This window comes from Narcine bancroftii, chromosome 1 (assembly GCF_036971445.1).
Source record: "Narcine bancroftii isolate sNarBan1 chromosome 1, sNarBan1.hap1, whole genome shotgun sequence".
Lineage (NCBI taxonomy): Eukaryota > Metazoa > Chordata > Chondrichthyes > Torpediniformes > Narcinidae > Narcine > Narcine bancroftii.
In genome coordinates, this window is record NC_091469.1 from 70,705,458 (window position 1) to 70,732,649 (window position 27,192).

Consider the following 27,192-nt stretch of genomic DNA (forward strand, 5'->3'; position numbering starts at 1 on the left):
TTCTTAATATTGAATCAAATATGGAGGTCCACTAACGCAAAAAAAAATCTTTAAAAATGGGAGTTACCTTTTAAGAAATGTTCCGTTCATTCTTGCAGCATACATCCGGATAATTAACTAGTACCTTCTCTTTCTTACTATCCTGCAGAACACCTTTTTTGGTTTCTCCCTGAGGCCTGTAAGCTAATGGAACAGAATGCCTCCCTGATGTGGAACTAACTCAATTTCCACTTCAATTGTTCCAGTTGAATCCAGATCAGGCATGTTATGCAATGGATCTACAATTCTCTCAACTTACAGCCCAGTTGATGAAAATGAGAATTTTCTTTGGATTCTCTGTACAATATTGGTATAGTGGTAACCTAGAACTTGGAATTAAAGTCGCATGAAATGTTGCAAAATTGAACTGAATATATCTATTATTTTGAGAGCTGGCCCTAGCTCATAATACTCATTCAGACAGTAAGCTTCTAATTGAACCCCAGCTGAATCCTTAAAGTCTTTTAGGGAAAATAATCTACTCAAACTAACATACCCATAACTGTGTATAAATATAATTGAAGTTGTAATTAAAAATAGACAAGAGCTACTAGACTAGAGAAAAGCTATAGACGCTGGAATCTTGAGCAGATGAAGAATTGCAGGAGGCACTCAGCAGGTCCAATAGCATATATGTAGAGAACTGGTCAATGTTTCAAGTCAAAACCCTTTATCAAGTCTAGTTAATTATTTTGAAGGATATTAAGTATTGTTAGTAATCACATAGGGAACAATAAATTTCAGCTCAGCAGGATCTTACAAATAGCTGCAAGGTAACCAAACATCTTTTCATGATATAACCATATAACTGTTTACGGCGTGGAAACAGGCCATGTCAGCCCTTCGAGTCCACACAGGTTCACTATAACAACTCCACTAGCTCAACCATCCTGCTCTCTACCCATAACTCCACCCATAACCCTCCAACCCCCTCACTTCAATGTACTCATCCAACCTTCTCTTAAATGACAGAAGGGACCCTGCCGCAACAATCTCATTTGGAAGATCATTCCATTCTGCCACCACTCGCTGAGTGAAAAAGCATCCTCTAATATTTATCCTAAAGTTTTGCCCCCTTACCCTTATCTCGTGCCCTCTTGTTCCAACCTCCCCTGCCCTCAGGGGAAAGAATACCTCTATCAAGTCCCCTCTCAGTCGTCCACATTCCAATGAATAAAGTCCCAGTCTCCTTAAACTCTCCCTGTAATCCAGATGCTGTAAGCCAGGCAACATCCTTGTAAACCTTCTCTGCACCCTCTCTACCTTATCTATATCCTTTCTATAATTTGGAGACCAGAACTGAGCACAGTACTCCAAACCAGGCCTCACCAATGCTTTAAACAGCCACAGCATCACTTCCCAGCTCCTAAACTCTATACTATAATGGTCATGAGACAAAGAAAACTTGAACACAACAAGTGATACCAGGGAATTGGTAAAGGTAGGTGGGTCCTTAATTTAAAGCTAATCATGGCATTTCTGGCATTTAGTCTATAAAGGGTTAGATTTATGTCTTTCAATCCTGAAATTAGGACTGACCCAGTCATGATAATACTACTATGGAGCTAAACTGATACACAAATGTCAAAACATGATATAGACAGTAATCTCATAGTTTAAAAAAAATCTGTGATATGAAAAGAGTCTTATCATATTAAAATAATCCAAAAGGTACTTCACTTTAAAATTTTTTGTTGTGAAGCACGTCTTCATGCCACTTAATACACACTCTATTACAACTACAGCCTCCAACATAGATTTCTAGTCACACTTAATAAAAACATTTGAAATTATCTAAAAGCCAGTGTCTTTTTCCTAAACAACATTTGAACTTTGTTGATTAAAAGAAATGTTGCTCTTTGTGATCAACAGAATAATAAATTCTGTGTATTTTGGTGTTTGGTGTAAACAGCTTATTATGCTTAGTGAACAGTTTCATGGAATTCTGCCAGTACATACATACCAGTATCTATGATCTAATTTTGCATTATATACCCATATTAAACTCATTCCATTTCAAATCACTCAAAATTTCACATCGATCAAAACTCCAAGGAGTTTGAGGAGGTTTGATATGACATTGGAAATCCTGGCAACTTTCTGCAGATTTGTGGTAGAAAGTGTGCTGACCAGCTGCATCATGGTCTGGTATCCGGAAAGCCCTCTAAAAGTTGGTGGACGCAGCCCAGGACATCACGGGCAAAACCCTCCCCACCATCGAGAACATCTACAGGAATGCTACTAGCGGAGAACAGCAGCAATCAGCATCGATCCACATCACCCAGCACATGCTCTGTTCTCGCTGCTACCATCAGAAAAGAAGTATTGGTGCCACAAAACTCGCAGCACCAGGTTCAGGAACCGCTGCTACCCTTCCACCTTCAGACTCCTCAACGACTAATTCAATCAGGCAGAGATTCATTTAAGGACTCTTACTTTTGCACTTTATTGATTTTTTTTCTCTGTATTGCAGTTAGTTTGTTTACATATTTTTATTTGTTTACATGTATACGTGTCTTGAGTACACTCACCTGCATGGAAAAGAATCTGGGTTGTATGTTATGTCATGTATGTATTCTGACAATAAATATGAATTTTGAACTTTAAATCTAAAATTTAGGAGTCTTGATGGATGTGAAATGTTGAGTGATTTGTTGCAGGTAAGTAATAAATGCAAACTGCTTGCTCAGTTTTGTTGAGCTCTAAGAGTCTTGCATTTTTGAATTACAAATTTAAAAAGTATGCTAGAGTTGTGCAAATGGTTTTTGTGGTTTTATTTTGAAACATGTTTTTCTGTAGTGCAGTTGAAATTTGTCCTATTCAACATTATTTTATCTAAAAAGGTCCCTTTTGGCCACCCAATGGCAAGTTGAAGACACTACAGAGGTTGAAAACAAAATCACTGGTTTACCCAATCACTTACCATCCTTCATGCTCTTTATCTCTAGAAAATTCTAGTTATTTTTCATGGCTTCTATCAAAGATCCTTCGGTCAAAGTACAGATGAACCTTTTTGCTGCACGAATGGCTCAGATTTACTTGTATGCAGTTCAATCTCTCCTTCTAAAATTGAACAGGGAATGAGGAGAATTTTGGGAAATAGCCACCAGCTTCTTTACTATTCTTGTTCAAGTTCGTTTATTGTTCAATTGCACAAATACAACACAATGGAACAACATTTTCCTGTCCTCTGTTTAAAACATGCATGCACACAACCTGATGGGAAAACCCATACAGACAAACTATACATATCCAGAACAAATATACATATATAAAAATAAATAATATTGTTTAATAAATAGTAGAGTTTTGGAGGGTTAATGTGGCAGTTCATTAATCATTCAGCAGTCTCACTGCCTATGGGAAGAAGGTTTCTCAGTCTGGTGGTGCTAGCTCCTTTATCTCTTTCCTGACAGGAGTATCTGAAAGATGCTGTATGCACGGTGGTAGGAATCCTCAACGATTTTGCACACCCAAAATGATTGCGATAGATCACGTTAATGGGGGTGAGGGAGAGCACAGTGATCCTCTCGGCTACTCTTTTTGTCCTACAGATTGATCTCTGATCCAATTTACCACTGTCGCCGTACTATATCGTGGTGCAGCATGTCAGGATGCTCTCAATACAGCACCTGTAGAAAGTTGATATGATAATGGCCAGTAGCTTTCAGGAACTACAGTCACTGTTGCGCCTTCCTGACAAGTGAGGAGATGCGTGTTGAGGATAGATCATTTGTTAAATGAACTCCAAGTAACTTGATTCTCTCTACTGAGCTATTAATGTGTAGTGGAGGATGTTAGTTCCTTGTCTTCTTGAAGTCCACAATCATCTCCTTCATCTTATCCATGTATAGACTTAGCTTGTTATTCTTGCGCCACGTCATGATATTTTCCATCTCTTGGCTGTAGTGCAACTCATTTTTGCTGATGAGACCAACTACTCTGGTATCATCTGCAAACTTGATGACAATGTTTGAGCTGGATCTGGTAATGCAGATGTGGGTCAATAGTGTGAACAGGAGCAGGCTGAGCACACAGCCCTTTGGTGCCCTAGTGCTCAGCGAGACAGTGTTCAATGTTCTACTTGTGTCTGTGGAATCCAGTTACAGAGAGGGGTGTTGAGTCCTAGCAAGGACAGCTTCTCCACCAGCCACTGGGAGATGATAGTATTAAACACCGAGCTGAAGTCATTTAATAGCAGTCTGGCACATGAGGTGTCGTTCTCCAGGAAGATCAGGACAGAGAGGAGAGACAAGACTATAGCATTATCATTGGAGCAATTTCTTCTATAGGAAAATTGAAATGAAACCATTGTCTCTGGGAGGTGTGTTTTGATCTATCAACTCTTCCTTTCATCCACGTTACTGCCTTCACCTCAAGTGCCAAGAGCACATGGGGTTCTTTGACACGGTTTTGTATCTTCATTATTTTTATCACTTTTCCTTCAACATTCAAGCTCATTCATAAGCCTAATATAACCTGAACTTGTACCTCCTTTTCTACTTCTTGCTCTTAAAATCATTATACCTTTAAATTGCTGCCCATCTAATTCCACTTGCTAATTGGAGTTGTGAATGATTCCCTTTTTTCAAGGATAGACTCCTTGTTAAAATGAGCATGGTCACACAGATCTTTCAAAGCAAAGATGTTCTAAATGACTGATTTTCCTAATCTCTACTAATCTTTACTCATCTCCAGCAGAATTTTGTCTATTGTCTCTACATTTAGGCCTTTATATCCTTAGAGATGACAATGAATATATTTCATTACTGCTCATTCCCATGCAAAAATGAGCTGCAGTTTTTAGAAATTATATCTGAAGAAGGCTCTGGTCATTTTCTCTCAGTCTCAGAATAACTTGTATCTTTCCCACTGACTGCATTCACCACATGGCTTGACCACTTTCTTGTGGTGATTGACGCTATTTTATACCCTGGTGTCCGAGACAACTTTCAGTTGAGCTTTGATCCCCATTTTTTTTTTCCCTCAATGTTTTCTAACATCAATTTCAAGATTTTCACTTTTATATCAACAGACCAGCTGCTGAAACTTGTGAATTCTGTCTTTTCCAAGCATCTGTAATCATCATCTCCAGGAAATGTACCAAGTCACTTAAAACAAATCACATTACAGTGCACTCCCTTCACTCCCCAATTTGCGACCCATGCGACTTTTGTCCATCCGCACAAATGACTGAAATTTTTAAAAAATATATAAAATTTATGTGGTTTATGTTGTATTTGAGAAACCATAACAGGGATACAGGGCATGTAAGAGCCAAAATGTGCATAATTACTTTGTTATTCGGCGTCCCCATGTCTGTAGGCTTGGTGTGGCCATCTTCATTCCCGTGCTCATGCGCAAATGTTCAGTTGCCGTATGTGTGGTTTGCGTACTGGAGTCATTTGGTGCACGCGCGAGAGTTAAGGGCATGAATGTAATATTGCCATGGTGCTTAACTCTTGTGCACAGGAATCAAGATGGCCCACCCAGCCTACAGACCCTGGGATGCCAATTAACAAGGTAAGCACGTACATTTTGGCTCTTACATTCCCTGTATCCCTGCTGTAGTTTTCAAAATACAACATAAACCGCATAAATTTTATATTTTTTCTTCATTTTTTTTAACTAATGTACATATGTCCATTCAGAGATATGACCGATCCTCCGGTCCAAATTACGGTCGAAGTCAGGGAGTACCTGTATACCTATTCTTCTTTGGCTTGGCTTCGCGGACGAAGATTTATGGAGGGGGTAAAAAGTCCACGTCAGCTGCAGGCTCGTTTGTGGCTGACCAGTCCGATGCGGGACAGGCAGACACGATTGCAGCGGTTGCAAGGGAAAATTGGTTGGTTGGGGTTGGGTGTTGGGTTTTTCCTCCTTTGCCTTTTGTCAGTGAGGTGGGCTCTGCGGTCTTCTTCAAAGGAGGCTGCTGCCCGCCAAACTGTGAGGCGCCAAGATGCACGGTTTGAGGCGTTATCAGCCCACTGGCGGTGGTCAATGTGGCAGGCACCAAGAGATACCTATTACACAATCACTATTCCCCTCAGAGTCTATAATTCTCATTTTACGTTCATCCATGTATCTAAGAGTCTTTTAAGTATTTATATTGTATTTGCCTCAATCGCAACCACCAGCAATTCATTCCAGGCACCCATCACTCACTGTGTGTTAAAAAAATTACTCCCCCAGCATCTCCCACACAACCCCTCTTCTTACTACCTCTTGCCAAGCTTTGCATTCCTTTAATACTAGTCTTTTTGTAATCCTTTATTCTCTAATTTTCCACATTAAGACCACAGTAGATTAATACATTGAATGATCTGAAGACATAATCAGATTATGAATTATCATAAATGTATGATTTAATGAATTATTAAAGGTTTCTTTTAAGTATTGAGGGAAAGCTCTTCAATTAAGGTCATTGATCATTTAACTTAAAAAAAAACTGCAATCCTTTTAGCATTATATTTTAGATAAAGGATTTGGGTGATATTTTTGATAACATTATAAATGGGTCCAAGCAAAAGATAACCTCAGTTCCACTTTGCCTGTAGTCTTAATATATAATTAAATAATCTTTTTTTTAATCTCCATGTCATTTCTCTGGATGTGGACAAACTGCTATTTAAATTTTATTTTCAAATGTTTCTCCCTGTTGGTCTCTTGCACCTGTTTATAATGTTTAATTAATTAAAAGTTTTGAAAGTTTACTCAATAGCAACTGGTCATCAAATGCAACTTCTCCATGTTACCTGGCTCGTCAAAATTAATCACCTTTCTGTGAACTCTCAAATATAAAGCCAATTAAACATAATTAAATCCACTTTTAAAACATGTAATTAGCAAATATTGTTCAGCATATTGTATACACAATTCTGTACTTCAGATTTGGATTAGGGCAAGACTTGTAAATAAGCAGAAGTACATAATGAGCAATTTTGTGCTCATTTAATCCAAATATTTGGCTAACTTTTGTATGAGTTTTTAAATCCATAAGTTTTTAAAACATATTTTCAATGCACCCTCTTTAATGAGATGTTTTACTTTCTCTTTTATGTTCAATTTTTTTTATGTACAAATATTTTTAAATCTAAGTGTTTCACAGAGCTCATGAATTTTCATTCATATAGAACTATAGAACCCTACAGCACAGAAAACAGGTCATTTGGCCCTCTAGTCCGTGTCAACCATTATTCTGCTAGTCCCAATGATTTGCTCCTATTCCTTAACTCTCCAGACCTCTTCCATCTATTTATCTATCCAATTTATTCTTAAATCTTAAGATCGAGCCCACATTCACCACGCAGCTTTTTCTACATTCCCATCACTCTGAGTGAAGAGGTTTCCCTTAAACCTTTCCTCTTTCGCCCTAAAGCCATGTCATTTCCCCCAATCTAAGTGAGAAAAGCCCTTTCACATCCACTCTGCCTATAATTCTCATAATCTTATAAACCTCTATCAAATCTCACCTCATTCTTTATTCCAAGGAATACAGTCCTAACCAGTTTAATCTTTCCCTGTAACTCAACTCTTGAAGAGCTATTCGAATGTGACATGCAAAGAATTTAGAAAGGGCCTTAATGTATAAATAATATATTATTGAGGTCAGCAGATCTTTTGTGCTGCTTAATATTTTAGTGAAATATGATGTTAGTCATGCAAAATGGAACATTGATTTTGTAATTTTGGATAATGGTGAATCTGCAACTTAATGCAGTTTTGGTTCGTTTATGACTTTTTTTTCACAGATGTCAGTGGGAGGACTTTGATCTGAAAATCAATATAATGAAACACAGGCTTGCAAATGCCATCTCTTTAAAGGTTAGGGAAAAATAATCAAATAGTCCGTCATAATTATGATGATATCTTTGCCAGATTCACAGATGGCTTTGATAAGAGGAGATGCTCAAACTTTGTGGCAAATAGATAAATTCCTACTACTGGGTGGTATGGTTGGCTTAGCATTTAGCGCAACATGTTAACAGCACCAGCAATTGGGACTGGGGTTCAAATTCTGTGCTGTCTGTAAGGAGTTTGTATGTTCTCCCATGTCTGCGTGGGTTTTCCCCAGGGGGCTCCAGTTTCCTCCCACTGTTCAAAACGAACAGGGTGGAGTGTAGGTTAATTGGGTATAAATTAAGCAGCATGGACTTGTGAGCCAAAATGTCCTGTTACCGTGCTGTATGTCTAAATTTAAATTTTAAAAAGTCTTTATAATGAGCCTTATGTTTGTGTCGAGACTTTCAAATAGAACTCTCACTGGAAATTTGTAGAAGTACTTCAGACAGAGGGAAAGGTAAATTTAGTTATGATATCCTGTATTTTGTTTAATAGACTAGTTAATTGTAGAATAATCCTGCAACAGAAAAATCAATTGCTATCAAAAAAACAGGAAAAAGCCAGTTAAATCTTTCATTCTTGTTATAGTCTAGCTTGGTATGCAGTCTGCTTAAAATCATTTGCTTTCACTCCTATTCCCATTATAAAGTCATGCAAACACCTGGGATTGCCAAAAAAAAATGGACCAACAGGGAAATTTCTCTCTGAAGCATTACCTAAATGAGCTCCTGAACATTAGGTTTTCTTGTCACAAATTAAGGGAGGGGTTTGAATAGGCAGGAAAAGGAAAGAACACAGTTCATGTCATGTGAAATTATTATTAAATGTTGCAAAACCAGCTGCATTTTATTGAATATTGTATAAAGTGACAGAATTTTAATTGCTGTTAACAATTTGTAAATAAAACACAGCCTTGAGCTGCCTCCACCATTCATTAAAATCACAGCAAATCTGATTTTGGCCCCAGATCCACATTCATGCCATTTCTACATGATCCTTAACCATGAAAATAGGGAAAGATCCATCTGTAATTCTGATAAAAAGAGTTTTGAGTCTGAAATGTTAATGCTGTTTCTCTTTCTACAGTTGCTGCCTGACATCTTGAGTGCCTCTCTTCATTTTATTTGTAGTTTTTTTTCCTTTAAGTTGGCGATGTGCCAAATAGCAGAAAATACCATGTTCCAGAAAAATCCTATAGATTTTCTCCAAGATCACTCTCAGTCTTCCAAATTCCAGAAAGTGTTGGGCCATCCTGTTCACTCTTCATTGTAAGAATCAACCTAATGAACCTCGCTGAACTGCATTCAAAGCAAGTTTTGGCTGTGCGCAGAATCTAGGGGCAATCTCACTGATGCTGTGGAGTTATAGAATCATACAACATGGATACAGACCTTTTGGCCCAACTTGTCCGTGCCGACCAAATTGGTATTCTGGGCTAGTCCCATTTGCCCGCATTTTATCCGTATCTTTCTGACCTTTCCTTTCAAACGTCATTTGAAAATAAAAATTGTTACTGCTTCTACAGTTTCCACTAGTAGCCCGTCCCAGATATGGACCATATTTTGAGTGAAAAAGTCACCCCTCAGCTACCTCTTAAATATCTCCCCCATACCTTAAATCTTTGCCATCCATTTCTGGAAACTTACTGTGGGGACATTGAGCATTGATTTTATCCAGACCTCTCATGATTTCAAATACCGATATAAGGTCACCCTTGGGCTCTCTATGCTTCAGGGCATAAAATCCAGCCAATCCTGCCGCACCCTTAAACTCAAGCCTTGAAGTCTTGGCGCCATCCAGATGATATTTTCTGCATCCTTTCAACTTAATAACGTCTTTCCTATAGCTTGGCATCCAAAATTGCACCCAGTACTCCAAATGTGGTCTAAGTTGTATCATGATATCCTTAGTTTTGGATTCTATATATCACACTCAATGAAGGTGAGCATGCCAAGTGCCTTCTTCACCATCCTGCCCAACTGGGTTACTCTACTCGGGGAACTGTGCTCCTATATCACAAGGTCTATCACTTGTACAACATTCTCCATGATTTTATCATTTGCAGTAAAAGTTTACCCAAAGTGTAACACCTCACACCTGTCAGAATGAAATTCCATGGTCCAACTTCCCATCTGATCTAGATATCAGAATTTATTGTCCTAATCAAGTCATGAAATTCATTGTTTTTCAGGAGCATGAATAAAAATAGAACACGAAAAGTCAAAGTAAGGCAGTGTTTTTGTTTCATTGATCATTGGGGAAGAAGCTGTCCTTGTGCCGCTGAGTGCTCGTCTTCAGGCTCCTGTATCTTTTTCCCGATGGTAGCAGAGTGGCATGGTCTGGGTGGTGGGGGTCCTTGAGGGTAGAGGCTGCTTTCTTAAGACACCACCTCTTGTAGATGTCCTCAGTGGAGTAAAATCTGGTGCCCATGATGTGGCAGGCCAAGTTAACAACCCTTGGGAACTTTTCCTTCTGAGTGTTGGCACCTTTGTACCAACACTCAGTGATGCAACAAGCCAGAATGCTCTGTAGAAGTTTTCGAGAGTCTTCATTGACATACCAAATCTCCTCAGACACAAAGTATACCCATTGGTTGACCTTCTTCATGATTGCATCGACATGGAGGCTCCAGGACAGATCCTCAGAGATGATATCTCCCAGGAATTTGAAGTTCTTGATCCTCTCCACTATTGAGCCCTCAATGAGGACTGGTTTGTATTCCCCTGACTTCCTCCTGGAATCCACAATCATCTCCTTAGTTTTGCTAACACTGAGCTCAAGGTTGTTGGTGTGATCTAATTCCCTCCTGTACGCTTCCTCATTGCCATTTGTTATTCTGCTGACAACCATGGTGTCATTGGCAAATATGTAGACAGCTTTGGAATTGTGCCTGGCCACAGTCATGTGTATATAGTGAGTAGAGCAATGGGCTAAGCACACATCCTTGAGGTGGGCCTGTGTTGATAAGTCAGTGAGGTGACATTGTTTTTTTCATTCAGAACTTGGGTATCCTTTAATGCAGATTTACTAATTATGTTAATTGCATTGTCATCCAAATGATTATTACGGCTAACCAATAGTGGACTCGGTACCAACCTCTCCAGCACTGTTCAAGGGCCTCCAATCAGAAAAGCCAATCCACCACTACTACCCTTTCTCTCCTTCCACCAAACTAGTTTTGAATCCATTGCCTTCTCCATCTGAATCCTATGTGATCAAATCTTACAGACTAGGCTGCTGTTTGAGACCTTGCAAAGGCTTTGGTAAAGTCTATTTAGATAATATGCTGCCCCTATTAATCCTCTTGGTTACCTCTTCAAAAACAGAACTCCATCAGATTCTTGAAACAAGAATTCTCTTGCACCAAACCCATGCTGACCTCCGCCAATCAGTAACAGCCTATCGTATGTTGGTGGATCCTGCCCCTCAGAATCCCCTATATTAGCTTTCCCATGACTGACATCAGGCTCTTCGACTTTTATTTTCCTGGTTTGTCTTTGGTGTCCATTTTAAATAATGGTACAACATCAGCTACCCGTAATCTTCTGGATATTGGATGATGATAATATTTTTGCAGTGTCTTGTGCAATTTTTTTTCTGTATTCTCTCTCCTTTAAACAAGGCTAGCATTTGCCTTCTTAATTGTTACCTTCCTCTGAGCATTAGCATTCTTTATTATGTTTCCAATTAAAAAATGCTCAACTTTCAGGTGCATAACTTCACATTTTAACGCATAACCCTCCATCTGCTAATTTTTCATCTTCACCTCATCTCCCTAATTCTTTCCCAATTCTTTGGATCTTCTTCGCAATTTGCTTTTCCACTTTCCATTTTTATCATATAGTTAGTCTGCAATGTATTCAGTCCTTTAATCAAAATTATTGGTAAACTATTTGGGACAAAAACAGTTTTTTTTCCCCCTTTATTTGCCCCTGTGCTCCACAGTTTTAAATTTGTAATCAAACAATTTGCATGTCTTTCAAGTGCACATTCCAGATTTTATTAATGGTTATATGTATACATTTCAGTTTGACCATGTAGAAATTACAGCACTTTTTTATACACATTGTTGCCTCATTCAGGGCACTATCATGTTTGGGACATTTGGATTCACAAGTGTTTGTGATTACTCAGGTACATTTCTTTGCTTCATTGATGCAGGTATAAGAGAGCTGGGCTTACTTCTTAGCCTCTGATCACCTTAGGAGTCTGTAGTTGCCATTTTTTAACATGAAGATCAGAGTTATGTCAATGAAAGCCAAAGAAGCCATGATAAGGCTGAAAAACTAGAATAAAATAGTAAGAGATAATGCCCAAACTTTAGGATTACCAAAATCTATTGTTTGGAACAACATTAAGAAGAAAGACCCTACTTGTGAGCTCAGTAATCCAACCAGAAGCCCTGGATTAATCAGAAAATCTGCAACCTGTGAGGGCCAGAACAAGGGTGTTAAAGGCTGGGGATTGAGATCTTTACAAGAAGTCCAAGTACGATCTGTGGAACGCCATCTCCGAAGCAAAGTGGCCATTTCGGAGGAAGTTAGGGACAGAGACATACACGCCAGCAATGGCAGAGAGTGCAGGATATTACAGCCTACAAAACGAAACACTAGATGGCTGCGAAGCTTCTCTACCCATGAGCTGAACACTTACTTTGCCCGCTTTGAGAAGAACCAAATAGTGCCTACTAGAATCCCTGAAAAGGCTGAGGTCCCTGTAATATCAGAACCCTTGTAAAGCATCAGGCCCCAACGGCGTACCAAAAATATGCACCAACCAACTAGCCGGAGTCTTCATGGACATTTTCAATCTCTCATTGTGGCAGTCAGACATTCCCGCCATCTTCAAAAGGGCAACAATCATCCCGGTGTCCAAGACTACCACCCAGTAGCACTAAATTCTGTGGTGAAATGCTTGAGAGGCTGGTCATGGCCAGAATAAACATGTACCCATGTATAGATCTGGACCCACTGCAATTCACCTATTGACACAATCACTCCACAGCAGATTAAATATCTCTGGCTCTCCACTCTGCTCGGGATCACCTCGAAAACGGCAATTGATGCATACGGATGCTCTTCATAGACTACAGCTCATCCTTCACAACATTATTCCCTCAGTGTTGGTTAAGAAGCTACAAACTCTAGGCCTCTGTTCCCCACTATGCAATTGGATCCTTGACTTTCTCCTCAGAAGACCACAGTCAGTACGAATTGGAAATGACATCTCCTCATTGACCATCAACAAAGGTGCACCCAAAGGAAGCGTGCTCAGCCACTGCTCTACTTGCTATACACACATGACTGTGTGACCAGGCACAATTCCAATGCCATCTACAAGTTTTCTGATAACACCACAGTTGTCGGCAAAATCACACACAGCAATGAGGAGGCATACAGGAGGGAGATAGATCAGCTCATTGAATGATGTAATGACAACAACCTTGCACTCAATGTCAGCAAAACCAAGGAGATGATTATGGACTTCAGGGGTACATGACCCAGTCCTTATCAAGGGCTCAGTAGTGGAGAGGTTCAAGAAATTCATATTCCGAGTGAAATATAGCGGCTATACTTTGTGAAGTATCTGAGGCAGTTCGCTCTATCACCAAAGTCTATCGTAAACTTCTACAGGAAAGATCCCCACCTCCCAGGCTATTTCCCTCTTCACTCAACCACCATTGTGCAAAAGGTACACGAGCATAAAGATGAGCACTCAGTGGCACAAGGACAGCCTCTTCCCTGCTGCTGTCAGGTTCCTGAGTAATCAACAAACCAAAGATACTGCCTTACTTTTCATGCACTATTATTTTTATTATTTTGTTTTTTATAGTAATGTTGTAAGATGGTTATAATATGTATGTTTGCACTGTGATGCTGCCACAAAACACCAAATTTCATGACTTGCTCATGACAAATTCTGATTCTTTGAGTTATTGCAAAGGAACTGGAAGGCCAAGGAAGATCTCCACTGCTGATGACAGAAGAATTCTCATCATTATGAAGAAAAATCCCCCAAAGCATGTTTGACAGATCAGAAACACTGAAGGCAGGTGTGAATGTGTCGATGACAACTGTGCATAGAAGACTTCATGAACAAAAATATAGAGGCTACATTGCAAGATGCAAACCATGAGTTAGCCACAGAAACAGGATGGCTAGATTTCAGTATGCCAAGAAGTACTTAAAAGAGCCTGCAGAATTCTGGAAAAAAGGTCTTATGGACAGATGAGACCAAGATTGACTTGTATCAGAGTGATGGCAAGAACAAAGTGTGGAGGCATAAAGCATACCACCTCATCTGTGAAACATGGTGGTTGGGGTGTTATGGCCTGGGTATGTACGGCTGCCACAGGTACTGGTGCACTTATCTTCATTGATGATGTAATTGGTGATGGCAGTAGCAAAGTGAATTCTTATCTGCACATGTTCAAGTAAAGACCTCCAAACTCAATGGATGGCCCTTCATCCTTCAGCAAGACAATGATCCCAAACATACTGCTAAAGCTAAAAAAGAGTTTTTCCAAACTTAAAACTGGAAAATTCTTGAGTGGCCAAGTCACTCACCCAATCTAAATCCAATTGAGCATTTATTCCATATGCTGGTGAAAACTTAAGGGGACAAGCCCCCAAAATAATCAGGAACTATAGATAGCTGCAGTAGAGGCCTGACAGAGCATCACCAGGAAAGATACTCAGCGCCTAGTGATGTGCATGAATCACAGACTTCAAGTAGTCATTGCATGCAAGGGATATGCAAAAACAAACTAAGCATGACTATTTTAATATACATGCCATTGCTGAGTCCCAAATATTATGGCGGTCTGAAATGAGGGGAATATGTATAAAAAGTGTTGTCATTTCTACATGGTCAAACCAAAATGTACAGAAGTACCCTTTAATAAAATCTGGAATGTGCACTTGAATCACATGTGAATTGTTTGATTACAAATTTAAGACTGTGGAGCACAGGAGCAAATAAAGAAAAAAATTGTGTCTTTGTCACTAACATGGAGGGCACTGTAGTTTGTAAGTAGTTGAGGCAGCAACACTGATATATGTGGCACCCCATTTATTCTCAGCCAATCTAATATCTGGGGTTATCTATTGCACTCTTTGTTCTTCTGTTGTAATGTTTTGTGAGACACTGTATAAAAATCTCTGGAATTCAACTGATCCACTGAACTGATGGTTCTTTATCCACTCTGCTTAATATTTCCTTAAGTTTTCCTCCTGCCACTTTCTTAATAATGGATTCCAGACTTTTCCAAATATCATATAACTGTTTAAGTGACGTGACGTTTCTTGCTTTGATTCTATCTTTTCTTGAATAGCAGTTTAAATTCATTTTAACTATCAGAGAGTGAAGGGAGTCTCAGTTTAACACCACATCTAAACAACATCACTTCTGTCAATGCAGTACTCTCATTTGCTATACTGGGGTGCAAGTGTGGATTTTTTGTGTTCCTATGTCTATCAGGGCTATAGTTGTATTAGGCTAGACCAGAGAAGGGTAGCAGATATCCTGCCAAAGGACATTGCATGGCCAGTTTGAATTTTATGATCTAGCAGCTTCATTCTCACATTTTATTCATATTAGTCTTTTCTTTTTTTATGTAACTGAATTTGCAAACAGGCATTATATGATCTGAAGTGAAAACACTGAAATCTCAATTGGTCTTACAATTTTGAGGAATAAATAAACCAGAATCAATGAGATAGAAATTCATAGTTGTCTGTTTTCAAGGTAAATCTAAAGATGGAAGCTGGGTACAATTAAAGAAACAAATAGCTTTTTATTCAGTATTTATAATTTCAGTGGACTGTGGCTAAGAACAGAATAAACCAATTTCTCTGAAGTGCAAATGAGAAAAAGATTTTGGACCTTTTGCATGACAAAAGCATGTTCTTAGAAATGTAATCATAGGAATAGAATCTTTTGCGATTAAACTAATTTTTTTCTGTAACTTCATTCCAATTTTAGATTGGTATATTCAGGAAATCAAAACAATATTTATGTGTATATGAAAGCAACTTGGAGATGATAAGGAAATTAATATTTTGGGTCACTGTATATAATTAAATAGGATTCATTGATATGCACATCAGATTTCCCCAGACTTCACAAAACAAGATTATACTTTGATTTTTGAAAGATAATATGTCATAATTCTTAAATAAATACATTGGGAAATGAAAAGCTTATTTAATTGAATGATAATTTAGAAAATTATTTTTGAAATGATCAGAAAGAATTTCAGAGATCTGATAGATATTAAAATTCATAGTTCTTTTCATTTTCTTGACTAGATAAAAAGTTTGGAGTCAAAGTCAGGATTAATGGAGCCTTGGGCATTACTTTGAATTTAGTGAAACAAAATCTGCAGAACTTCAAGCTAATTTTACCTTGTCTGCAACTGTTGAGAGTATATTCCAACAATGGTAAGTATAGAGTACAGCACTTACACAATTTATTTCACAGAGTTGTGAATGCAGCTCAGGCTTCACATAAACCAACCTCCTCTCTGATAACTCCATCCACATTTCCCGCTGCCTTGGGAAAGTAGCCATTGTGTTAAAAGACCCATCCCACCCCAGACATACTTTCTTCTCCCTCCAATTTGGAAGAGGATGTGGCATTGTAAAAGCCATTCCAGCAATTTAAATCCATGCCACCCAATTACACCCAATTAACCTTCTGACCCTGAATGTTTTGTAGGGTGGGAAGAAAGCAGAGAAAACCCATGCAGGTCACAGGGAGAATGTACATACTCCTAACAGCACTGGATTCGAACATGGTCACTGGTGCTGTAATAGTGTGGCACTAACCATGCCACCCATTGTAAGATGCATGAGTTTGAAACTCACACTACCAGATTCAAGAACAGTTTCTTGCTTGCTACATCCAGGCAATTAAGCAGAACTCATTTTAGTAAAATAATGATACCCTTGCACTGTTTTAACTAAACTATACTCTGCACTTTGTTCACTTATTACTTTACCTGTTGTATTTAAGTATGGATGACTTGCTTTGATAATGTGTAAAACAAATTTCTAACAGCATCTTGGTATATGTGCCAATACAATTATCAATTCACTGAAGAGTTCATGGACTGACTTCAGTTATATTCATGATTGCAGGTTCACATCCAGGAATATCTTAACTGGCTTCTGTTTATCGTTATGAATAAATACTAAGGAAAAGAACAATATTAAGACATTTAATGATGTTTAATAATTTTGAAATTATTTTGGACAGGATGAAGGAGGTGATATTAGAATATTTGTTCTTTGAGGTTTAGGTTTGGAATTGGCACAGATGGAAATTATAATGTAAGCCTGCCTTGCCTTTAATAATGTAGATCTGAAAAAAATTCTAATATATTCCAGAGTTATTTTTCAATATCCACTATACACTTTTTTTAATGTTCACTTCTGATACACTTGTGGAATTTGCTCAAGTCTTTTAACCAATGCATGATTTTGCATAATTATTTTTTGCTATTTATGTTTACAGCTGTCAATGCCGTAACCTTGGGCAAAAATGGTGTTGTGGAGCTTATGTTCAAGATTATTGGTCCTTTTAGTAGGAAGAACACAAGTCTTGTAAAGTAGGTACTATTCTTATATTGTTTACGTACAAATAAGCTAAGAATAAAAGTAACTTTTAAAGAGCTGTGCCTTTTTTTTCCCCTTGTGAAAGATTTTGAAAGTGTCTTTTGTTTCAAACTCTTGTGTAGAAGATCACCAGAGAGCAATTGTAACAGTGCACATTTTTGATCTGAGAACTTAGAAAATACTTCCATTTATCTTTCTTAAATTTCAGACAGCTAGGCTCTGTGAATGAGCAGGCAGGTTTGGAGTCCACACAGGGAAATCATTAAACGCTGATGTGCATATGTGTAAAACAATGCTAAAGATGAATTGGATGATAACCTAATCTCAAAGGAACTAGAATGGAAAGGATCAAAATAGTGCTTCAGCAATGAAGAGATATGATGTGACTATGTCTAGAAATCTGTGTTCACTTCTGCTTGTTATACTTCAGCAAATAATTGGCTTTGGAAGGATTTCAGAACAACTTCGTGTTATATGGATTAAATTTGTCTTGCCTCGAATACAGAGTGTTGGGTGATATAATTACAGTGATTGAGTTAACAGCATGTTTCCTTTCGTGAACGTATAACAGTGAGCATTAGCCTTAAAATTAGAATGCACCGAGAGCCTAAATACTGCAACTGTAGCTCATTCCTACTTTGTAAAGAGGGCTAAAGTGGAAGGATGTAAGCATTGTTTTTCTGCCTCACCTAAAGAGAACAGAACAGATGTTTGAGAAACAATTTGTCTGATGCCACAGTTATACTATTCTGGGAATGATTGAATATGACCTTCAATATAAAGTTGATTTCCTTTGCCCTGCTTGAAATGTGAATGCAGACACAGGAGAAAATAATTTTACTGTTCTTAGAACATCTGTTAATGTGTGGGATAGAAACCAGCAAAAAGAGGAGAGAAAGAGTTAATGCAAGTGATTATTTGGTGAAGTGTGACCATGTATTGGCCACCTCCTGTTGTGAGTTCTATTCAAATGAGTATTTTGACATGGTCAAATAAACCAATAACCTAAAATGAACGTCACTTGGATTACTATAAGAGATTTTCATTGCTAAATTAATGGAGACTTAATTGGCTTGAAATCTTAGACTTTGTTGTGTTTACATATTTATTGCAAACTTACTGATGAACATCACTCTCTGCTTCATTGGCTCCAATGCTGATGAGTCATCACCACTGTTCAGCAACAGACCAGTGTGCTCAGGAATTTAACAAATGTTAAGATCTTCATATGGAGCTGCACTCATGAAATAAAACGTAGAAAGCTATTTTTGGGTTTGATCAGGGTGTAGCAGCCTGCAGCCCGCGCCTTGGGCCGACACAGGAAATGGCTGTTGAACGCAGTGATCAGCAAAGCATCGTGCAGGCTGAAACACCCTTTTCCATAGGCTGCCGGCAGAGTGGTGAAACTGGTCAATCACTGCCAGTGGATCGCAGGGGACCCAATTGGGGCACAGGCATCCGAGGTAACTAATTGGCAGCCGGCCTGTTCAAGCCACACCCCGATGGTGACGCGGCTGAGCTGATTATAAAAGGCAGAGCTGCCACTGAGTAAACTTAGTGTCGAATCCACTCTACTGGTGTGTGTCTTTCTTCTTCTGTGGAATTGAGCTACAGCCTTGTAGCCATAGTGACCTTGCTACAAGGGATTAATATATTAATGTGGGGTTCTGCAGGGAAGGATACAAGTTTTTTTCAAAATTTCAGTTGATTATTAGTGAATTATATTGTTTATGATTGTAGTACAAAGAGGATCACAGTTCACACTGGGAACTGTGATTCAGCAAGTTATTTAGGAAAATTTATGTGAACAAGTCCCTAAAGCCTGCATTGATCCTGTGTCCTTCCACTTTTCAGTTGAGAGATGGGGCTATTGATTTAATTGTACTCCTGATCCTCTTGCTTTTGAAGGTCATCAGGCTCTTGTCATGGCTCATAGCTTCCAGGTCTGCATTCTGTTCTTTGTCAGGGAACAACTAATGCTCTGAGTTGACTCAGTGGTGTAGTATCCACTGCATCATGTTGAACTCTCAGTTCCTGGATGGTGACTAATTGTATTTCCCACTACAACTGTGGATTTCCTTGTATCAATGCTGACATTAAACGAGGATGCTTAGCCCCTGTCCCACCCAGGATGCTCTTGAGTTGATCATAGCTCATCCCAAGGTGTACACTTGCTTGTGCAAAACTTATCTACCTAGCAAAATTGTAAGTTTCCCAGGAAATGGCATGTCTGCAAAAATAAGACATATCTCGTCAAGTTTATTATCATCCGACTGGACAAGTACAACCTGATGAAGCAGCATTCTCATTTGAATGGCAGAGCAGACTCGATGTGTTGTATGGCCTAATTCCGCTCATATTTTATGATCTAATAGACTTCTAAAAGATGTTTTAAAAGGTTTTGGTTTTAATTTCTTGTGTTGGAGTAGACATTGATTAAGATTCAAGATTCCTTATTGTCATGTAATAGTACACGTGCAATATTATACAAAATTGCCTTCTGCCTGTCAAAAGGCAGACAAAAAGTCATCATCAGTGTTGCCCAGAACACCTTACAGTAAGAGAGAAAGAGAAGCAAAGGAGAGTCTCTTCAGAGTCACGGAGTCCAAAATATCTCCTTTGTCTTATCAACATTGAGACTTAGGTTGTTATTCTCCGTAAGCTCATGTGAAAGTGATGAACCAGGCTATTTCTCCAACAATGTGCAGCCATAGAAACACATTGCAAATGAATCAATTAGCCTGCACCAATGCTGAACCCTGCCATTTGAACTCCGCAGAAGATTAATAAACCCATTAACTCACACAATGCTCCTTAATCATTTCAGGATTGGTGGAATCATTTCACCCAATGAAACATTTTGAATTCTACTCTTTTAAAATAAATAATAATAATAAACCCAGATCCTTTTTCACTTACGGCCAAACCTTCCAACAAGCACTATGTTCAACTACATTCAATGCCAGTAATTTCAATTCCTGGTAGTTTAAAGTTCTTGCTACTTGTATGAACTCAGCTATACTGTCCCGATACCTATTTTTTAAATAAAATTTTATTTAATATAAAACCACAACAAACATATCACAATATTTCAAACTTAATCCAAACACATGTGGTATTTTATAATTATGAAAAAAGAAATAAAAAAAATTTAAAAAACCTCCTTCAAATCCCGCCAGTCCCTCCCCCAACCCCCTACAAACTAAAAAAAAGAGAAAACCACTTTCCAATACTTTTAAACTTATATTTAAAAGGAGAAATGGAATGTTTGAAACTCATTTAAATTTTAATACCGACAGTTTATAAATATGGGCTCCATATTCCACAAAAACTATGATATTTATTTCTTAAATTGTAAGTAATTTTCTCAAGTGGAATACAACTCTGATCTTCTGCATGCCATCTGTCCTTTCCCAAATCGATATCTGACTTCCAAGTTATAGAAATATATTTTCTAGCTATTGCCAAAGCAATTTGAACAAATTTTACTTGATACATATTCAATTTTCATTTAGTTTTAATTCCTCTAATAACTCGCAGTAAAAATAACATTAGATCCAGTGGGAGCCATCAGCCAGCTCCCCACCATGGCTACCAGCCCCCCCACATCTCCATCGGGCACACAAAACTCAAACGGTCAACCAGTTTACCTATCTCGGCTGCACCATTTCATCAGATGCAAGGATCGACAACGAGATAGACAACAGACTCGCCAAGGCAAATAGCGCCTTTGGAAGACTACACAAAAGAGTCTGGAAAAACAACCAACTGAAAAACCTCACAAAGATAAGCGTATACAGAGCCGTTGTCATACCCACACTCCTGTTCGGCTCCGAATCATGGGTCCTCTACCGGCATCACCTAAAACGCTTCCACCAGCGTTGTCTCCGCTCCATCCTCAACATTCATTGGAGCGCTTTCATCCCTAACGTCGAAGTACTCGAGATGGCAGAGGCCGACAGCATCGAGTCCACACTGCTGAAGATCCAGCTGCGCTGGGTGGGTCACGTCTCCAGAATGGAGGACCATCGCCTTCCCAAGATCGTGTTATATGGCGAGCTCTCCACTGGCCACCGTGACAGAGGTGTACCAAAGAAGAGGTACAAGGACTGCCTAAAGAAATCTCTTGGTGCCTGCCACATTGACATCGGACTTGTCAGCCACAAACGAGCCTGCAGCTGACGTGGACATTTACACCCTCCATAAATCTTCGTCCGCGAAGCCAAGCCAAAGAGAAAAGAAAAGATCCAGTGGGAATCTTACTCCAGTTATTTGTTGTAATAAATTACCCAAATCAAGCCACTATTTCCCTCCACCATACAGGTCATGGCACCTGCCACAATACAGCACATAATGTTTCAGGCAAGTAAGGAAGAACATCCAACTAAGGGTAGGAATTAATTAATTACACATTAGGAAATAATAAATCACCTGCCGCTTCAAGGTTCACGTTAACTTGATCATCAACAATTAAAGATGAGATTCCGGCTCCAACTGAGAATCCTTTTGACAGCTTACAATCTGCTTCAGCACAATATTCTTCAATGTAATTTGGATCTTCAGTGTAATTTAGATCTGCAGCACCTCTCTTTGAACTTCTTGTTGAGGACTTAAACAACAATCCTTGCTTCTCTTCCTTAATAGTAGCTTCTTCTTCATAAAGAACTTAGGTCATTCAAAAACATCTTTCAACATAGCTGGATATCTTAAAGTAAATTTATAGCCTTTCTTCCAAAGAATCGTCTTCACTGGATTGAATTGTTTTCTTCTATCCACCACAGCATAATCTGTATAAAAGAAAATTTTATCTCTATCAATAATCATGCTCTGCCATGCTTTCTGGACCGCCAATCGTAAAATTTTCTCTTCATCCTGATATCATAGACATTTAATCATTGCTTCAGAGGTGAAGGAAGTTAAAGCAGCAGTTCAAAGAGTTGATTTGGATCTGCAGAGAATTCAAAATGATATGGATATTCATAATGACAGAATTGTAAGAGCTGAAAATTTGGATACACTGGGAAAAACAAGAAGGAAATGATGGATAAAATGGATATGTTTTAGGTGGATATGCTGAAAATGGATATGCTCTAGGTGGTTAATTTAGCAGTGGCTTCCTTCGTAAAGCTCCATGAACCCTTTCCAATTCAATTCCATGTGGAAAATTTTCTTGTCCCCAGATTCTAGGAATCAATTTTTGAAAAAAATTCCACAAGGTCGTCACTTCCTTCAAGATCTTTTTAAGTCTAACAATTTTAACATTATTGTGTATACTTTAATTTTAAAACATATCCATTTTATCCATCATTTCTTTCTTGTTTTTACCAGAGTGAATCCAAATTTTCAGCTCTTACAATTCTGTCATTATGAATATCCATATCATTTTGAATTCTCTGCAGATCCAAATCAACTCTTTGAACTGCTGCTTTAACTTCCTTCACCTCTGAAGCATACCTGGACATTAATATTAACCCATTATTAATAAATAAAGATCTTTCATATTTGTTTTTTTTCCAAAACCCAAAGCCCCTGGTATTTCTTCTCCATCTTCTTGATCATCTTCATCTTGATCTCCCTTCTTCTCTTGATCGCCAGGTGTCAAAATTATAGGTACTCCTGGCCATTCTGGCATATCTGGTATATCTGCCTGCAGTTCCTTCACTCCACAAACACTCCTGGGGGTGGCGCCATGGAGCATCCATTCCAATGCATAATCTTCCTTTTCAGGCATGGATGGAAATAAACCTTTGCGCATGCGCATAATATTGGTGTATTCTTGAGGGGACATCTGGATCAATCTGGCGCAATCTTCCCCGGTGTCCTTGGTAAGTGGCACTAGTTTTAGCTGGAAGTAAGCTGTCATTGCCCCCTCTGGGGGCTTCAGAACTTGAGGCCCAGGCTCCAACTGTAAGATAGGCCATTCTTCCTTGATTTTTTCAGTATCTTATAATTTTCTTCTCTCTTATTGCTTTCTTTCCTTTGGTTGCCATGTCCAAGTGCTTCTAGGTAGACTGGAGGGTTTTAATATATTTAAATTTAATATCTATTTTAATTTGGACATAATATTTTAATCCTCTGGGAGAGTTGTAATTCCACCTCCTTCCCCTATGCCATAACGCTCCGACCCCTCCCATTTAATTTTGTTTGATTATTTCAGCAAAATACATAGTGCTAAACTGCAGCTTTTTTATTACATCAGGAAACTAAAATATTGTCTTCAGAATTATAATCTAAAACACTGCCCATTTGAACCAGTTTGTGACTGATTTCATGTTCAGACACATATAGTGAGTGAGCAGAAATTTGAGAGGAGGTAAAGTTTCTCAAAACTATCATCAATTGTGCATCAAAGTATTAATCCTTGGCCAAATGTTTTGTGATCAAGTAGAGCGGATAGTTAAATTAAAAGGAAATGCATTTTAAGTTAAAATGTGAGTCATAAATAATACAAAAATACTGAGCTGTTATAGAGGAGAATCCTCCAAGGATAATTTGTGGCATTTTATGATGATCACACTGCCTCTCTTACAGAGAAATAGCACTGGAGATGAATGGCGACTTTTTGTGGGGTGCAGAAATCCCTACTACCTAAATGTTTTTTATTATATTTCATAACATTTTATTCAGAATTCAATTTTTTCCAAAGTTTTTGTTGATTCTTCACTGTTTTCTTAAACCAGCCACAGCTTTTGCTACTGCTGCCCCTGGCATTTATTGAACTCTTAGTTAACAGACTTAGTTAAGAGACTTAGCAGTCTCTTCAATCTGAGGCGCCTGCAAGCTCACACCAAGACACAAGAGCAACTTGTCCGTGAACTACTCATTGCAGACGATGCCACTTTAGTTGCCCATTCAGAGCCAGCTCTTCAGCGCTTGATGTCCTGTTTTGTGGAAACTGCCAAAATGTTTGGCCTAGAAGTCAGCCTGAAGAAAACTGAGGTCCTCCAACAGCCAGCTCCCCACCATGACTACCAGCACCCCCACATCTCCATCAGGCACACAAAACTCAAAACGGTCAACCAGTTTACCTATCTCGACTGCACCATTTCATCGGATGCAAGGATTGACAACAAGATAGACAACAGACTCGCCAAGGCAAATAGCGCCTTTGGAAGACTACACAAAAGAGTCTGGAAAAACAACCAACTGAAAAACCTCACACCCAACCCCAACCAACCAATTTTCCCTTGCAACCGCTGCAACCGTGTCTGCCTGTCCCGCATCGGACTTGTCAGCCACAAACGAGCCTGCAGCTGACGTGGACATTACCCCTCCATAAATCTTCGTCTGCGAAGCCAAGCCAAAGAAAGAAAGAAGAGTTAACACTTGTATTTGTTAAGATCAGCTTTTCATTTGCTTTCCAAATAGCACATTGCAATCAGCATAAACTATAAAATTAAGTGCATTCTTTATTATGGGATTTAGTCCTGCAGTTTTCACAACCATTACATGAAATTGAATGTTTTAGTTCATGTTCATAAGACACATAAATAAGCAGCTTCTTGATAATATCCTCTTCCATGTTTTTGTGTTGTTAAATCCCTTTAATTAGCATAGGAATCACAATTTTACTTACGAGCATAACTATTGCTCAAATGAAGTTGCTTGGTTAAAAATTAATCTTGAAACTTCTGGTCAGAAGGAACATATTTGTTGTGTTGTAAAAGCACAACCACATTATATCAAGAAATCCATACAACAAAAAAAAATCACATTCATACAAATGCAGCTCCTGTAATATTCGTAAACAAGTCTTCACTGATAGTTTTTAAAAAAAAATATTTTCACACTATGAACCATATCAACCAAAATACGTACAAACGTTTCTCATTAAATTTACGCAGTGGTCTTTTCTCCCCTTTTTTCCCCCTTTCCATCCCTCCCCTCTACCCACCCCCCTCCAAAACCCATAAATATTCAACATTTACAATACAATAAATCCATAAAACAATATCTTCACACAAAGGAAAATAAACAAGAAAAAGGTGTCATCTATTACACACTGAATCTAGTCGTTTTGTCTTATCATTTTCATTCTCATTTTAGGGGATGGAGGTCGTAGGCAAGCTCTCTCTGATATGTTCCATGTATGGTTCCCAAATTTGTTCAAACATTGTGACTTTATTTTTTTAATTATGTTATATTTTCCAATGGAATACATTTATTCATTTCCATGTACCATTGCTGTATACTCAGGCTCTCTTCCATTTTCCAAGTTGACATTATACATATTTTGCTATCACTAAGGCTATCTTAATGAATTTTTCTTGCACTTTATCCAATTTGAGGCCTAATTCTCTACTTCTTATGTTACTTAAAAGAAATATCTCTGGTATTTAGTATGTTATTTTATTTAGTATCTGATTTAATTCTTCCCAAAACATATTTACTTTTGTACATGCCCAAGTTGCATGTAATGTTGTTCCCATTTCCTTCTTACAGTGAAAACATCTATCCGATAATGTTGAATCCCATTTTTTTTAATTTTTGAAGGGTAATATATACCCTGTGTTACCAATTATACTGTATCATGCATAACCTTGTCTTTATTGTATTCTTCATAGTTCCAGAACATAACTTTTCCCATACTTCATTATTTATCTTGATCTTTTCCCACTTCTGCTTAGGTTTATAGTTTATTTCATTTTCCTTATCTTGCAGCTTAATGTATGTGTTCGTTATAAATCTTTTAATTATCACTGTGTCTGTAATCACGTATTCAAAGCTGCTTCCTTCAGGTAATCTCAAGCTGTTTCCCAATTTATCCTTTAAGTAGGCTTTCAATTGATGATATGCAAACATTGTACCATGAGTTATTCCATATTTGTACTTCAACTGTTCAAATATTAATAAATTATTTCCCAATAAATAATTTTCTATTTTTTAAATTCCTTTTCTCCCCCATTCTCTAAAGGAAAGGTTGTCTGTTGTAAAAGGGATTAGCGGATTTTGCGTCAATAGTAATTTTGGTATTTGATAATTCGTTTTTTTCATTTCTAAGTGGATCTTCTTCCATGTATTAAGTAAATGATGCAGTACTGGTAAGTTTTTATATTACACCAGCTTCTCATCCCACTTATAAAGTATATGTTTTCCCCTATTTTATCTAGTTCTATCTTAGTCCAGTCTGGTTTTTCCCTTGTCTGGTAAAAATCTGATAAATACCTTAATTGTGTGGCTCTATAATAATTTCTAAAATTTGGTAATTGCAAATTTATCTAATTTATCTAATGCTATCCTTGGATTCCTCCCTTTCCACAAGAATTTCCTTATTATTCTCTTTAGTTCCTTAAAGAATTTTTCTGTTAAAGGAATTGGTAACGTTTGAAATGTACTGTATCCTTGGGAACATGTTCATTTTAATTCCCTATCAACATTAGCGGTAATTCTCTCCAATGTTTTAAGTCTTCCTCCAATTTCTTTATTAGTGGCTGATAATTTAGTTTGTACAAGTGGCTTAAGTTATTGTCTAACCTGATCCCTAGGTATCTGATTGCTTGTTCTTGCCATTTAAATGGTAATTCTTTTTAAAATTCTGTATAGTCTACGTTACTCATTGGCATCACTTCACTTTTATTTGTGTTGATCTTGTACCCTGATATTTCTCCATACTCCTTCAATTTCTTATGTAATTCTTTTACTGATACCCCTGGTTCTGTTAGGTATACTATCTGCAAATAAGCTGATTTTATAC

General features: G+C 38.1%; 1 protein-coding gene across 19 annotated transcripts in view; it reads left to right on the forward strand.

The window, feature by feature from the left end:
• agtpbp1 (ATP/GTP binding carboxypeptidase 1) overlaps positions 1-27,192 on the forward strand; it is a 336,033-nt gene that overhangs the window by 165,228 nt on the left and 143,613 nt on the right. For all 19 annotated transcript variants that reach the window (XR_011354831.1, XR_011354825.1, XR_011354830.1 and 16 more), the window contains 2 exons: positions 16,191-16,322; positions 17,398-17,491. Coding sequence is in view for 15 of the 19 variants with exons in the window: in XM_069929750.1 (XP_069785851.1) it covers positions 16,191-16,322; positions 17,398-17,491 (226 nt within the window). In the remaining 4 variants the exon portion in view is untranslated. The remainder of the gene's footprint in view (positions 1-16,190; positions 16,323-17,397; positions 17,492-27,192) is intronic.